Source organism: Schistocerca nitens, chromosome 9, assembly GCF_023898315.1.
Source record: "Schistocerca nitens isolate TAMUIC-IGC-003100 chromosome 9, iqSchNite1.1, whole genome shotgun sequence".
In the NCBI taxonomy this organism is placed as follows: Eukaryota; Metazoa; Arthropoda; class Insecta; order Orthoptera; family Acrididae; genus Schistocerca; species Schistocerca nitens.
This window is the reverse complement of record NC_064622.1, coordinates 270,595,316-270,611,879: the sequence shown is the minus strand read 5'-3', so window position 1 is coordinate 270,611,879 and position 16,564 is coordinate 270,595,316. Positions and strand designations below refer to the sequence as shown.

Below are 16,564 nucleotides of genomic sequence, written 5' to 3'. Positions count from 1 at the left end.
ATTAGAGAAAATATTTTATAGAAAAATATGTACATTTACAGTGATAAATAGACAATATCACAAATAAAGATCTGGGAATGTATCTGAAAGTTACAGGTACATGGATACTATTCACTGTGGCTCAGCAACTCTTCTATAGTATAAAATTACCCTTGCAATAGGAGTTGCCTTAAATTTGTTTTAAGGAGAACTCTTCATCTACTAAATTGTTAATTTGTGAAGACTGGGCACTAAAAATCTTAAAGCCACTGATTTGGTCCCCTTTCTGTACTATACTCAGGTTTGCATACTCATAATAGACAACATCTTTTCTTCTAGTATCACAACAGTAATGCTTTTTATGAAACACATCAAGGAGAATATATATTGTGCAGTGGATGTGAAGATTAAGTTCCTTAAACAGATTTCTGCTTGTGGCTGTAGGGTGGATTCCACTGATAAGAATTATGGCTGATTTCTGTGCACATAGCACTTTTGTAGCAAATGACTTATTACCCCAAAATATGATTCCATATCCCATAATGGCATAAAAATAATCATATTAAGTTGATTTAATGGTTTCCATATTTCTATAAGATCAGACAATGTGTAAAGCCTAAGTTGCACAATTCAATCTTTTGCAGAGATTCAGGATGTGGTTTGACCAATTTAGTTTGCTATCAGTATGTAAGCCTAGTTATTTTGAAATGTTCACCCTAATTAGCTGCAGGTCATTTAGTGTTTCTAGTATTTCTTCATCTTTCGAGGTTGTGTGAAACTGTGTGTAGTTTGTTTTACTGTAATTAACAGAAAGACAATGTTAAACCAGTTCACAATATCCCTGAAAGCTGCATTATCTGACACACTCAAGTTCATCTGTTTATTTGTCAATTAGAAGAGTTGTGTTCTCAGCAATAATCTGTACAAGCAGGTAGATCATTAATAAAAAGTAGGGGCCCCAGAATGGAGCCCTGATGCATTCAACATGTGATGGTGCCCCATTTTGATGATGCTGAGAGACCTTCTCGACTATCCAGTACAACTTTCTGTTTGAAAGATATATGATGTACATTTTAGAGATAGAAGGCAACTGAATCCACATCCCTTGACTACTCTGCGTTCTATCTAAAAAGAGAATAGAAAGGTAGTCACATGATACTAATGTAGACTATGGCAAAATTTTTGCATGAAGTATTATGCTCTGAGCTACTTTTCTATGATTCTGTCTGCACTATTATCCCGCTGTAACATGTTTGAAGTATTTTCTGACTGCCAGTTTGTGGGCCCACCTCTGTGGTGTTCCGTGCACTCACTTAGCACCAACATGTTACACTTAACGAAACAGGATAAAAAGCATTAATAATAAACAATCAGCAATCTGCCCGCTTTAAGAAGTAAGTATATGTGATATAAATTAAATGGGGAAATATAGGGCTATTACATGCAAGTTCGTTGTATTATTTGATTTCAAATAACTTTTTTAAGAACAATTATTTCACTGATACACTAAGTTGTTTACATCTCTCGTTGGTTGTGATAAATATTGCTTTCGTGGGCAACATTTTGAAGGTGCATAAGAGAGATTCCGTTATTTGCAAGCAGTTAAAAAGAGCACAATATTGTTTGTTACGAAATTATGGAAAAATAGTGGAAGTTTTTTTTTCTTTTTTTTCCGCATATTTCTATGATTAAATGAAATGCAGCTGTTCGTTTTAAATAGTTTGCACTTTTAAAAACATGACATACAACCCTAGAAACGATTTTACAGCATCTACCAATACTTGTGTGGCAAATTCACAATACAGCAGCAAACAAAACTCGCAAATTTCTCCAACTGTCAAATCCCTTCCCCCACGTGCATTGCTGCCGTCAAGTTGTGCCATCTATGAGCGTGGTTTAGAGGTTTCGCGTCTTTTGTTCACGCTCGGCGTCGAACATCTGTGAAGCTAATAGTGTCTCTGCTGCCAGTTTTGAAATGTTTAAGAACGGTGGATACACGTGCGACAGGGAAGATTTTGTGTATTTTCGTTTTATTATGACAAAAATCACTAAATGGCCTTAGGCATGATATGAATGTATTATGCCGATAATTGCGTACACGGAACAGGAAAACTTTTATGGTTTCGCGTTGTGCCAACATCTGTGGTGTGAGTTGGTGTACTTTTCAAACGCTTGTTGTATAGTGTGTACCACGTCTGTACTAAGGTGTTCCAGCGGGACGCGCGCGGGTTCTGAATGTGTACGATAATGTGCGTGTGAAAATAAGAACTCGTACTAAACGCATTGTGTATGTCGAAATAGTGATTTATAAGACCACGAATCCATACAGACTGTTGTTCGTGACAGCGAGTTTAACATCTCATATTAATAACATCTCGTTTCAATGCCAAATGCATAAGACTTTACTTTCCAACGAAGGAGCCAATGTAATAGTGTTACAAAGTACAAAGGAGGCTTTGCGTGTGTTATTTTCCAGTGTTGGAAATGTGAATTATATATAAAAGTAAATAACATTCAGGATGTCACGACAGGAGAAGGGGAAGTCTGCCAGCTTCGTAAGTACCTTCCTTCCAATTTGTCATTTTACCTCTTGTATACACAGTACTGGTGGATTCACTCCTTAAGGCTCATGTCTGCGTCTGTTGATTATTTAATTTGATTTTGTTGTCAAAACACAATGACTGTCCTAAACATTGTGTTGCCCTTATGTTAACTGAAGTACGCAAATCTTGGCGTTTAGACATTAATTACGATGTAAAATTAGACTCTTGGTAATTGTGCTGCAGAATTAACTGTTTGTCATTTCGTACAGAAATTGTTGAGATGACTATGTCAGTCAGTTGCTTCAGGTTTATAGGTTTTTCGAGATCATTGAAATGTCGGTACACAAGATAGTCATAATATTCACATTTTGTGCTTTACGAAGCAGTATTGCTACTTTTAAAGGAGTGGCGCTGTAGGTGTATCGTTTCTATAATTACAAAGTGATGCTACTCTCCTTTGTATTAAAACGTAATTTACCAACACTTGTTTCCTTTACGACACTAGGTGCAATAAGAATGTTGTAGCAGATATTATAAATTTAATGTTTTTTTCTTTCGAAGAATGTTTGGAGGTATCAGGATTATTTGTGTTAAACTGCAGTTTTACATTTCGTGTACAGAACAAATCGGGAGAAGGCTACGTTCGACATGGCACATACTGGAGGATACATGTACACGTGTATCAGTGTATTGGGTGGGATGTGGTCTAGCAGCACAGTGTTTGTTGACTTTGGAAACTTCGTGCACTTTCTAGTTTTCCCTGCTAGACTCTTTAGCAGGTGGTTGGCTTTCGTGCAAGCAGTGTTTCATTTCATGAGCCGTTGCTCGTTTCTCTTGGGTACGTTCACAAGGATGTTCATGTCATCCGACACCCACATCACGTATCTCTGATTCACTTATGTGTTAGTACGTCGCTTCTATCGCAGCGTTAGACCTTCGTAATAACCTGTCAGCAGTGCGGTGAGAAGTGTGCCCTACCGATTCACAACCACTGGCACAGAAGAAAAAGCATGTTACGGAACAGCTGTTTATACTTGTGTGTTACTTCTATACCAGGTATTATGCGTACTTAATTGACTTTTGTAAAACAAATCTGAGAGAGAGTCCCTCATCCATTGTCCTAAACATCTCTATTGCCATTTGTCTATATCTGTTACAGCAAATGAAGGAGACTAGACTGTGGGTGTGATGTACACAATAACAGACATATTCGCTAACGACATAAAGATTTCGTATGATTTCATTTTCACATTTCTGTGATTTATCATATTGCATACGTGAAAAAGTGACAACAAAAATATCTAATATTTAGACGTATTAAAATTTAAAACATTGGGACATAGAGTGCAAATAACGTACGTAAATAAAACTTTAAAATACCGTATTCACAAGTTTACATTAATTTGTCTAAGTTAATTATGGCTGTGGACTGGATTACTTGAAGGTACTACCGAGCGAGGTGGCGCAGTGGTTAGACACTGGACTCGCATTCGGAAGGACGACGGTTCAATCCCGCGTCCGGCCATCCTGATTTAGGTTTTCCGTGATTTCCCTAAATCACTCCAGGCAAATGCCGGGATGGTTCCTCTGAATGGGCACGGCCGACTTCCTTCCCCATCCTTCCCTAATCCCATGAGACCGATGACCAAGCTGTCTGGTCTTCCCCAAACCAACCAACCAACCAACTTGAAGGTACTGGTAAGTTAATTTTTAGCTGGCAGTCCCACTTCGGTGCTGCTGTTGCAGCTTCTAAGAGTAATTCCATTCTCCCTGATAAGCACGAGATCACGCCCATGATCGGCTGATGCGGGTTGTTTAGGCGCGCCGCAGTTACGTTAAGGTGTCTTCAATACATGCCCTTTCAGCAAGAGACTCTGTGTATCTTCAGTGACAAGTTCAGAGTCTGTTCAGCCTAATCCAGTCCTAGTGTTTCTTGTCTGCCAGGTGTGGGCTAGATCTAAGCCTGTTTTCTTCTAAGTAGTAGTCGGATCTGACGATGGAATGGAAGTTGCAGGCTGGTGGATCTTCGGGAAACTTCTGTGTTGGCTGGTGGATCTTCGGGAAACTTCTGTGTTGACGAACTGTGGATGAAATTTTGTCGCTATAACATTTATTAATTTTCTGTTATTGCTCAGATACCTTTTTCCATACAAATACCAATGCAGTCAGCATTCTGCCGATGTTTGCGCAACCACCTCGAATCTCGCCGGCCGGTGTGGCTGTGCGGTTAAAGGCGCTTCAGTCTGGAACCGCGTGACCGCTACGGTCGCAGGTTCGAATCCTGCCTCGGGCATGGATGTGTGTGATGTCCTTAGGTTAGTTAGGTTTAATTAGTTCTAAGTTCTAGGCGACTAATGACCTCAGAAGTTAAGTCGCATAGTGCTCAGAGCCATTTGAACCACCTCGAATCTCATCAGCATAGGAGGCATTCAATGGAAGTGTCTTGATAGTGTTTTTACGGTGAAAATTTGGCGAGACAGCCGCTCATATGACTTCTTTATCAGCATAATCATGTTTCGTCATACCAAGTGACCTACAGTTCCGGGGACGGGAATTAGATTCATAAGAACGAACCAGTGGTGTAAGCAACGCACAGCTTCATATTTCTTCATTAATGCAGGGCTAGACAAACTTATTTGTCACAGTCTGTCCGTTTTACTCCAGCAAAGAGACTTGCTCTTGTTGCTATCCTGGACGCACACCCGTTATCTAATCGCGTATCATCCAAAATTTCTGCCAATATCCGCCTGACAGTGAACCCGATGCAATTTGTTTTATGGAACTACCCTTTACAGTGACCGCTTGCCACTTCCGCTATTCAGCATGTAAGTGACTTAACTGGTTCATATTGATAGACATTAAGAATTAAGAAGGTAGTAATTACTTTTTCGCTGTATTGGAAGAGTATATTCGATCTATGTATCTGCGTCACTTCTCTATCTGACCTGGAAGTTTACGAAGATCAGCAAATCCATTCATAACAGGACAGTGTCCACGGACGAAAGGGTAAAAAATGAGTAAACTGCAGTGCTCTTGGTTTTTCTAATCGATCCTAGTTACTGCGTGGACGTCCATTGTGCTGCAGGAATACGCACTGTTTCTTAACCTGGAATATATTCCCGTAATTTACCACATGGTAACGACTGTCAGTTTTATGAGTCAGCTCAGAAAACCAGCCAGATGTTTCTACTTTCGAAGTCTCAGGACTCAACATAAATACAGCTGCTGCGTCGCCGGAGCCGGTCGTCGGATAAATCCACGTAAATTCGGTGAACTGCTGCGAAATTGTGACAGCGCCTTTAAAAGTGTGCGGGATCACCTTCATATTATCCAGGAAAAGTAAAGAAACAGGAGATGCTATTGGATGTTTAATGATAGGATGAAGAGTGTTAGACGTTACCAGCGATTTGTACTGTGTTTTGTTGAATGGCCAAAGGCGTTTGACATCGATGACTGGAGTATTCTCCTAAAGACCTTAAAATATTTTGTGTAGACTGGAAGAAGGCTGGTAAGACTCCACTCAAGGCAGAGAGTAATTGCCAGGATTGCCGACAAGAAAGGCAATGAAATAGGTATTGGAAGAGGTGTTGTTTGTCACCAACACTTTTCATTATTTATGCCAAGAAACTAACAGACAAAGCATTAAAAAAATCAGGAAGCATAATAATAGATGGAGAAAGGATAAATGTCATCTGGCGGACCTTAAAATTGTAAAGTGTCAGATGATGACATACCCTTGAAACTACTTACAGAACAATAAAGCTTTTAGCGCTATTGGGGAGGTTACAAATAAAAATTTCTTTGTAAAAACTGTGGACCGCAACAGATGGAGAAGTGACTTTGGGTGTGTCCTTGGGGAAGAGCGCTGAGATCCTTCGTGTTTATGCTGTACAAAATGGTTCAAATGGCTCTGAGCACTATGGGACTCAACTGCTGAGGTCATAAGTCCCCTAGAACTTAGAACTACTTAAACCTAACTAACCTAAGGACAACACACACATTCATGCCCGAGGCAGGATTCGAACCTGCTCCGTAGCGGTCGCGCGGTTCCAGACTAGCGCCAGAACCGCTCGCCCACCAGCTTATGCTGTACATTAATGACCTCAAAGACAATGTTGATGGTAACCTCAGACTTCTCGCAAATAATGCACTTATCTATAACGAAGTTCTCTCTGAAAAAAGCTGCACAAATATTTAGTCAGATCTTGATAAGATTTTAAGTCGTACAGAGATTGCCAGCTTGCTTTAAATATTCAGAAATGTAGAATTTTGCATTTAACAAAACGAGAAAACATAGTGCCCTAAGACTGCCATATCAGTAAGTCACAGTTTGTGATAAACTCATATAAATACTTGGGTGTAACACGTTTTAGGGATTTGAAATGGAATGATCACAGAGGCTGAAGCATAGGTAAAGCAGGCGACTGGCTTCATTTGATTAGTAGAATACAATAGGGAAGCCGGTCAGTGTGGCCGAGCGGTTCTAGGCGCTTCAGTCTGGAACCGCGCGGTCACTGGGGTCGCAGGTTCGAATCCTGCCTCGGGCATGGTTGTGTGTGGTGTCCTTAGGTTAGTTAGGTTTACGTAGTTCTAAGTTCTATGGGACTGATGACCTCAGATGTTAAGTCCCGTAGTTCTCAGAGCCATTTGAACACTAGGGAAATACAATCAGTTTCCACTCTACAAAGTGTGTCAGCTTAAAAATCACCCTCATGGCCCATCCTAGAATATTGGAAATTTTACCAAATAGGACCAACGAGGGGATACTGAACGTACACACAGAAGAGCAGCACGAATTGTATCACGTTTGTTTGACTTGTGGGAAAGTGTCACAGAGATGCTGTAGAAAATGGAGGGACAGACACTTATAGATGAACGCATGCTGTTACAGAGTTTCAAGAACCAATTTTTAAATAACTGGTACTACAAAACCCAACGTACCGCTGCTGTAGAAACCGTGAGGACAAGATTGGATTGATTACAACGCGCACAAAGGCGATTTAAGCAGCTATTCTCCCCACGCTCCATGTGCACTTCAGTGGTTTGCTGAGTATCGATGTAGATGTATAAAGTGATCTTTCTGAAGGCATCATCCTGGGCATTCATGTGAAGATTACGAAAGCCACGGTAAGCCTAACTCTAGATACGAAAGGCGGCCAAACCTAGATTTTAATTCTGCTTCGTTCGAAAGCAAGTTCATTGCCTTGTCTCTCTTTGTCCTGGAGTGACAGAAACAAATGTTTTCCTAGATCGTTTCAAGATACTGCAAGAGTAGTTCCACATCTGAACATCATTCCTTTTGCCATTGGCACTGTTATAGTGTAATCGAGAGTGTGCACGGTAGTGTATGTATCTATGAGGCGTGGTGTATTTACTGTCGTAGATAGTGGAGGGATATGAACTATAGTTAAATCCATTTCGCACACAGAGTATGAGAGCCGCCGAGCGCGGTCCATGATCTGGCAGCGGCGGCAGTCTTCCCATGCAGACAGTCGTGCAGTGGTCGCCAGTTTTTCCCGGCTCCCATTTCTCGCATCGCTGACCCTCAGCACCCGTGTCCAGTCACGCCGCACGATCCAGTGCGCAGCCTCCAGCTGAACGCTCCCTCACTTTCTTCTGAACTTCCTCTCCTTTGGCTTCGTGTACATACGTCACACGTCATAATCAACTCCGTCGCTTGTTTTCAGCCTGTCGTTTCAGGAGGAGTATAAGAATGTAGTATTGTTATTATTATTACTGTCGTACCACATTGTAGAATATAAACATGTAAATACACAATGTATTTACAGGTTAATGTTTAAATTTGACTGCCGTATCCCAACACTCGCTGTCGCTTTATGCAAGTCTCTCAGACATCCTTTAAAATATAGGATGGTTAAAAAAAAACAGATTTAAATTTTTTTACTAAAGACAATCTATGAACGACAGAAACACGTTGCACGTGTCACTGGACAGAGGAAAATTCAAAGTTTTATCTTCTCACAGACACGACTATTCACTCAACATGAGCACCATGCGTCGCTCGAGAAACATCGACACGGTAGTCAGTTTCATTCCGAAAACGACTTAATAGGTCCCTGTTTTTTTATTCGACAGCTTCAACGATTGGATTTCTCAGCTCTTGAAGAGAAGTTGCCATAGGTGGGACAAAGACTGTCTTTTATGTATCCCACAGACAAAAAAGGCAAGATGTGAGATCTGGTGACCTGGGTGGCCAAAAGCAGTTAATAAGATTTTGTTGTATACCTGTTGCAAACCAGCATTGTGGGATTCAGTTGTTAAGATAACGCCGCACCTCAAGATGAAAGTGAGGCGGGGCGCCGTCATGCTCACAAATGAAATCATTGGAATCTTCGTGAAGCTGAGCAAACAAACGATTTTGCAGCATGTTCAGGTATGACCTTCCGGTCAGTGTTTCCTCCGCAAAAACGAAAGGTACGTAAACTTAGTGAACAGAAGCGGCACGAAACATTCAGTTTCGGTGGGTCTCTCTCATGTTCGACGATGACACCAGGATTTTGGGACCCCAAATTCTTGCATTATGGCAGTTGACTCTTCCCGATAGAAGAAACGTCGATTCGCCAGAAAAGATGAATTGTTCAGAAAAAGTGTCCTCTGTCAGATTCTGGAAAACTGAAATGCAAAATTTTTACCTTCTGTTATTAGTCGCCGGGACGCAATTGCTGCCGTAACTGCAACTTGTAAGGTTTCACATACTGGCGCCGTTTCAGAAAACGTTACACCCCCTATTCAGAAAGTTGAAATTCCTGGCCTGCACGTCTTGTGTACTTCCGAGGGCTCTATGTGAACGCATATGGGATACGCGCGACATTTCTGTAAGACGTGAGAGCTATTCCCTTTGCGTATGCAACCAACTTCCAAAATTTTGTATGTATGTCATCGAACTGCTTGTGCAGAGGCGGCTTCTTGCTGAATCGACGGCAGAATGCACGTGTCACTTGTACAATGGATTGACTTAGGGCAAATTCGTACACACACAATGATTTATGTTGTGGTGTAGTTGTCATGTTGCTAAATACAATCAACATCGCATCTGGGTCAAAATTTTGAACCTCCCTCTATCCAGCGAGTTGCCCAATGTGTTTCTGTGTGTAATAATTTGTCTGAAATAAACAACTGAAATCTGTTCTTTCCTTTCTAATCAACCGATATTTCTTCTAGCTTTTCCGCCGCACCACGGCCACACTTTATACTTTCGTAGTAACCTCAGTTCTTCAAAATGTGGCCCTATCTCCCTTGTCCCGATCGGGTTGAGTCTCGACCTTCTGCTGCGGGACAAATCTTACCCTACAACCTTCATCGCTGGATTTGGAAGTCGGTGGATGTAGTGGGATGGATGTTCATTTCGCACATGGTCCATGTGTTGCGGAACAGCTGCTTAAGTAACTTCACGTACTATACAACTTTATCGTAAAGATTTTGCCAAAAATTTGCTTTCGCCGTATCTGCAGTTCGCGTAACGGAAGAGTGACAATACTTGTATCTTGCTAAACTGCCTTAAACAGAAATACATTATCATAAACTGTTGCGATCACATGTGCGCCGAATGCTTAGTATACTGCGGTACAGTGACTCACTTTTGCTTCTGTTTCGCTCTGATGAGCTAACTGGTTCGCAGTTAAGTGTTACTAAGACTGTCTGTGGCCTGCACTGTCATCATTAGATCTAACACAATAAGACACACAAACTACACTGTCTGATAAAAAATTTGAAGCACCAAGAAGGGGAGGGGGAAACGAAATAAACCTTCGCGGGTTGAGAGGGTACATAATGTTATTTCGGTGATTAAAAAGTCTAGTCAGATTTATAAAGAAATTGGCACTACGAGTCCTGTTGTCAGTATGACGTCGCACCTCCTCTGGTATGGATGCATATACTGATTCGGTTTGTAAGGGTATCATAAAGCCGTTGTAGCCTCTCCTGAGGCCAGCTGGCTCACAACTGCTGTAACTGGGCCCTGTGTCGCGCCCCGGCACTGGTGGTGCGTTTCACCAGTATAGGGCTGGTGTTACCTGCATGGCGCAATGAGGACGTTGGCGACATCATCCGAGTGCTTTTCTAAAATGGTATTCACCATTCACAACCTTTATAACGGAGATGAGATGAAGAAAGAATCTCCTTGGTTGATTGGGAGCCTGGTAATGTCAATATTGTCGACTACAAAGGAGTAGTGGTGCACATAGATTCTGCAGAAATTGTAAGCTATTACTTTGATGTAACACTTTTATTGAACTGTTAGGTACAAGTGACATTAGAGATAATTGGAGTAGGTTAGGTGTCAGATCTGCTACCCTTTACTATACAGTCACTTAGTCGCACATTTTATGATAACTACTGCCCCCTGGGTCCGTTTCAGTATTACTATACTATGTGATCAGAAGTATCCGGACATCCCCAAAAAAAATACATTTCTCATATTAGGTGCATTGTGGAGCCACCTGCTGCCAGGTACTCCACATCAGCGACCTCAGTAGCCATTAGACATCGTGATCATGTGTCATACGTCTCTACGCGCGATTTCTACACTCGTAAACATCCCTAGGTCCACTGTTCCCGATGTGATAAAGAAGTGGAAACGTGAAGCGACACGCACAGCACCAAAGCGTACAGGCCGACCTCGTCTGTTGAGTGACAGAGACCGCCGACATTTGAAGAGGGTCGTAATGTGCAATAGGCAAACATCTATCCAGACCATCAAACAGGAATTCCAAACTGCATCAGGATCCGCTGCGAGTACTATGACAGTTAGATGGGAGGTGAAAAAACTTGGATTTCATGGCCGAGCGGCTGCTCATAAGCCACACATCACGCCGGTAAATGCCAAACGACGCCTCGCTTGGTATAAGGAGCGTTAACATTGGACTACTGAATAGTGGAAAAACGTTGTGTGGAGTGACGAGTCACGGTACACAATGTGGCGATCCGATGGCGGGGTGTGGGTATGGCGAAGGCCCAGTGAACGTCATCTGCCAGCGTGTGTAGTGCCAACCGTAAAATTCGGAGGCGGTGGTATTACGGTGTAGCTTGCACCCTTTGTTGTTTTACTTGGCACTACCACAGCACAGGCGTACATTGATGTTTTAAGAACCTTCTTCGTTCCCACTGGTGAAGAGCAATTCGGGGATGGCGATTGCATCTTTCAACACGATCGAGCATCTGTTCATAATGCAGACCTGTGGCGGACTGGTTACGCGACAATAACATCCCTGTAATGGACTGGACTGCACAGAATCCTGAACTGAATCCTATATAACACCTTTAGGGTGTTTTGGAAAGCCGACTCCGTGCCAGGCCTCACCGACCGACGTCGATACCTCTCATCAGTGCAGCAATCTGTGAAGAATGGGCTGCCATTCCCCAAGAAACCTTTCAGCACCTGATTGAACGTATGTCTGCGAGAGTGGAAGCTGTCATCAAGGCTAAGGGTGGGCCAACACCATATTGAATTCCAGCATTACCGATAGAGGGCGCCACGAACTTGTCAGTCATTTTCAGCCAGGTGTCCGGATACTTTTGATCACACAGTGTACGTTAGTGCAACGAAGTGGCATAAAATAAATCTTAATTTCAAACACAAGCGAGTAGGTGCAATGCAGTATGAGTGTAATATTTTTCACCCATCAACTACATAAGCAGTTCACGCGTAAGGCCAAAGTTAATGTTCACTGCAATCATCATCTTCCTGAGAGGTCTGTTTACAAACTGGAGCAGGCCCTAACTGAACTAAAGCATCTGTCATCACATTACCGTAGCTGTTGTGTCATAGGAAATACTGCCACCGCCTATAGATTCGTCAAGAAAGCGCTGCTACCGTGTAATGAGAATATGCAACAAAATTGCAGTGGACTGTTATTTTCACTTCCAGCAGCCGTCGTCAAGAGGGCTTTGATGATCATTAAGAACCTTCACAAGCAATTGTTAAGGTCGAGATAGGAGGGAACGTTTTCGATTTTGGAGTGGTAGATGGTGATTTTTAGGTCAAACGTGCACCTAGTTTTTGATTTAGTTTCCTTTTAAATTAGTGCATTTTGTCCGATATCGTCGCAGTTAGTAGATTCTGACCCTGTACTCAGTTTCTTGAAGCTTTGTAAACACTGTATATGGTTGTCATAACCACTTTACTGGTCTCAAAAAAAACGTTCTCTAGCAACAAATTTCTTCAGGTATGGGAGCAGATGCAATTCAAATGATGCCAAATCTGGCGAATACAATGGATGTTTCAACAATTTGTGCTTTACATCCTTCAGGTTTCCCACTGCCTAACCCGAACGACGTTCCGCAGTAGTAGAGTACTAGACTCGCATTCGTGAGGACGCTGGTTTAAATCCCTGTCTGGAAATTCATTTAGGTCTTCCATGTTTTCCTTAAATCGCTTTAGGGAAATGCCCCAATGGGTTCTTTGATAATGGGAAGACCAATTTCCTCCCCAATCCGAGCATACGCTCTGTCTCTGATTTCGTCGTCAACAGGTGGTTAAACCGTAAATTCCTTTCCTCCCATTGTATAAACACTTTGTAGGTAAGTCTATTGTACAGGAAATGATCTCTCTCTCTCTTTATCTCTCTCCCCCCCCTCGATCTCTCTCTCTCTCTCTCTCTCTCTCTCTCTCTCTCTCTCTCTCGGCAAGGCCTTGTCTGTGGCACTTTTTCCTTTTTTCCTTAAAGTTGATCCAGTAGACTTGAGTAGTATTCACCAGCTATTATTCTACACTTCGCAAGATATTTAGTAAGGAGAACCCTTTTGCATCTCAGAACCCTGTCCGTAACCATTGAACCATTGCATCAAATTATATCGACCTTACCTTGCTGCTGCTTCTCTTTTTCGTTTCGACTGCTGTCTAGTTTCTGGCTAAAGTGCTAAAATTCACGTCTCATTCAGAGTAACAAATCGAAGCTTCCCGAACATTCATTTTCATATTTAATTTCGGGCAGAATTCAAAAAATTCGGCACCGATGTTGCACAAATCATTATCATAATTAACTTTTCATATAAATTGTACCGTACTCTTTCTTGGGAAATGCCTACATTGTCAACAATTTCATACCTTTCATCGCTGATTGTCTATTACCTTGCTGTGCGATTTCTTGATGTTTTCAGTTACTGATTTAAGATATCCTTCATGTGAATCATCTTCAAGAGAAGGAGAGACAAGCTTGCATTCAGCTGCTGATTTCTTTACGGACTGAACGCGAAGGCTCCTTGGTAGTAAGTTGATCATGTAACTCGGTTTGAATCTAAGATGTTTGTCACTCTAACCATGATGTTATTTTCATTGCGCTTCACTGCACGTCATAAGATGTAAGCTTACGTTTGTGAGCGCTATGAGTAAATTCGACCTGTTGTCCAGAGGAGAAAGAAAGAGGAAAAATTACGATCACAGGATTTGATAATACTTTTCAATCGATCATTTATATGGAGTACGCCACGCCCAGCAATTCTGTTGTACGCCACTTTATCTCATGACATACCGTGCTCCACGCAAAGTCGAACATTGTCGTAAATACCACGTGGGTCGTACAAGAGAACACTGTGGCGGAATCAAAAATAAAATATTACCAATTTCATTTCTGTGCTACATTTGCTCATTTCAAACCAATGCTTTTTTTTTAGGTGGGGGGAAGAGTATGAAAGTACACATTCATGAGTGAGCTGCGATTGCCAAAGTTGTTATAAATCGGAGCGCACAGAAGTAATTTCAGCGATGCTGTGACTAAGAAACTGTGACTTTTCTACTATTTTTTTTTCGCATGGAAAACGCTAGGAGAACATATATGTTGTTTTGAGCAGGAGATTGTATTTTCTCGAGATGGAAAGTGCACAATTACCGTATTCCGAAGAGCATGAGAAGGAAATTACGTATCTCTGACCTCTGTAATGGCCAAACCTTAATATAACCGGCCGATGTTCGGCACCAGTTATACAAGCAGCTATTAGAAGGAAAAATGACTTCCCCATATTCAAAATGTTGGAGCTGCGGTCCCAGCACCCAATCTTCGGCGAGATGGAGCAAATTATGCTGTCGCTGAAATTTGAACAGTTTTATGGCAAGGTATGGTATAAAATCCCATAGACCTCAATTAATACCATATCGCGTCGATGTACAAGGAGATGCATAGTGTTTTGAACTAAAAAGTGTCATTAAGTGGAGAACGTGTTCTTTCGTTGCACATCTAAAGACGGCGGAGGACGAAATTTGCACTGTGTTGTTCTTTCTTTCATGCTTATTCTTGATACGCGAGAATTCCGTAGTGCACACATCAGGAGAATTTAAAATTTAGATTCTCGCCAAAATTGGTTTTGAAAGCTTTCGGTGTGGTGTAGACGAAGTTTTCCCTCCTTTTTTGGAGGTATCGCAGTGAGAGTAACCAGAAATGTGCTACATGTCTCGTCAATCGAGGGAGAAAAAAAGAAGAAAACATTCGTTGGATGTCAAACGCAGCGAACGTTGAGTCAGAAAGTTGCTCGGTCGTTGCCCCAGGACCCAAACAAACAAGACCACGAACCGCACACTGCGGAGAGATAGCCACTGGACAGAGAAAGTGTGCGTTTCGAACCTTACAGACGACTGTACTGAGTTTCGTGGTTTTGAAAACCAGAATCGGTAGAGACTCTCCTCACGAGAGGATGCAATATACAGAACGATGACACAAACTTTCAGGTATGATCAAGGGTAAATGCATCAATTTCAGGTAGGGGGACCCTGATCTGGAAACGACCGAGACGGAAGTTGTAAGCGGAATTCGTTGTGGTACCTCTGACAGTGGAATACATGTACGGTATTGTTACGAAGATTGTAGGGTAGACAGTTCCGACGAGCACTTAGTTGTAGAGGTTGGGATAATAACTCGACTAATCCAGTATGGCGTAATGTGTACTGACATGAGCAATTCTGGTGTACAATGTCTGTATCGTAGTAGATTGCACTCTGTGTTTATAAATTGAAGTACTAACGTCGATGAACCATAACCAAATGGAGGTGCACCCACCCAGTGACGGCACTTGGAAACATGATTTTCGTGTGTGTGCAATAACAAACGGCAGCAGCAAAGAAGCGCAAAGTTTGTGCAGAACCACGTAACCGCGCAGATGATATCCGGCTTACACCATGTTTCCAAGACTGTTCCAACGATGAAGTGAAACAGGGCGATTGATAGAATAGCACAACGACCTAGGAGGACGACGAACTACACAGACTCTCGGCTTTGAAGATTTAGTGCTTGCTAAAGTGAATGAGGCGCCTGCAATCAGCACTCGATCAGTTGCTCGAGAAATGAATGTTTCACAGAGTACTGTGCATCGATTATTACGGGGAATGCAGCTACATGCCCTACCAGTCACATAAAGTGCATGTTTTGACTCCTGACGACTTCGGTCTTAGTGCCGCGTTCACCCATTAGTCCTTGAAGCGCCTTGCAGTCGATACTCAATTTCCTGCGTATGTACATTTCACGGTTTAAGCTTCTTTCACCACAGACGGATTGCTAAATAGTCACAGAAGTCATGTTTAGGCCGATGAGAATCCGACGCTGCGGTTGCGGAGAGCCATCAAACACAGACTGTCAGTCCATATGTGCGCAGGCGTAGTCAGTAATTACGTACTCTGCCCGCTTCTTCTGCCTCCCTGTTTAAATGCACCATTGTACACAGTGCTTATTAAGAGACATACTACCCATGTTCTTGGAACATATCGCACTTGTTATTCGTCAACGGATGTGGTTCCAACGTGGTGGATCCCCACCTCACTTTGGATTGAGGATTAGTGAACACCTGGATCAGACATTCTCTGAAAATTGGCTTGACATAGGTTTGTTTTGTGGCAGCACGTTCACCGGAGCTCACCCCACTTGATTTCTTCTTGTTGGACAATATGAAAAGTCTTGTGTACGAGACGCCTGTCGAGACTGAAGGCATCTCCTGGCAAGAATTCTCGATGCCTACGACGCTGTTCAAGCCGCGGATATTAGAACGGGTACTACAGAACGTTGTGCGACGATGCCATGCCTACATTGACTCTGGGGCAC

At 42.3% G+C, this 16,564-nt stretch overlaps 1 protein-coding gene across 1 annotated transcript in view; it reads left to right on the top strand.

The window, feature by feature from the left end:
• The first annotated feature begins 1,930 nt into the window (after positions 1–1,930).
• The window catches only part of LOC126202891 (protein diaphanous), a 372,908-nt gene continuing 358,274 nt past the window's right edge, over positions 1,931–16,564 (top strand). Inside the window, exon 1 of the mRNA XM_049936958.1 lies at positions 1,931–2,534. Within this exon, the coding sequence (XP_049792915.1) occupies positions 2,499–2,534 (36 nt within the window). The 5' untranslated portion in view covers positions 1,931–2,498. The remainder of the gene's footprint in view (positions 2,535–16,564) is intronic.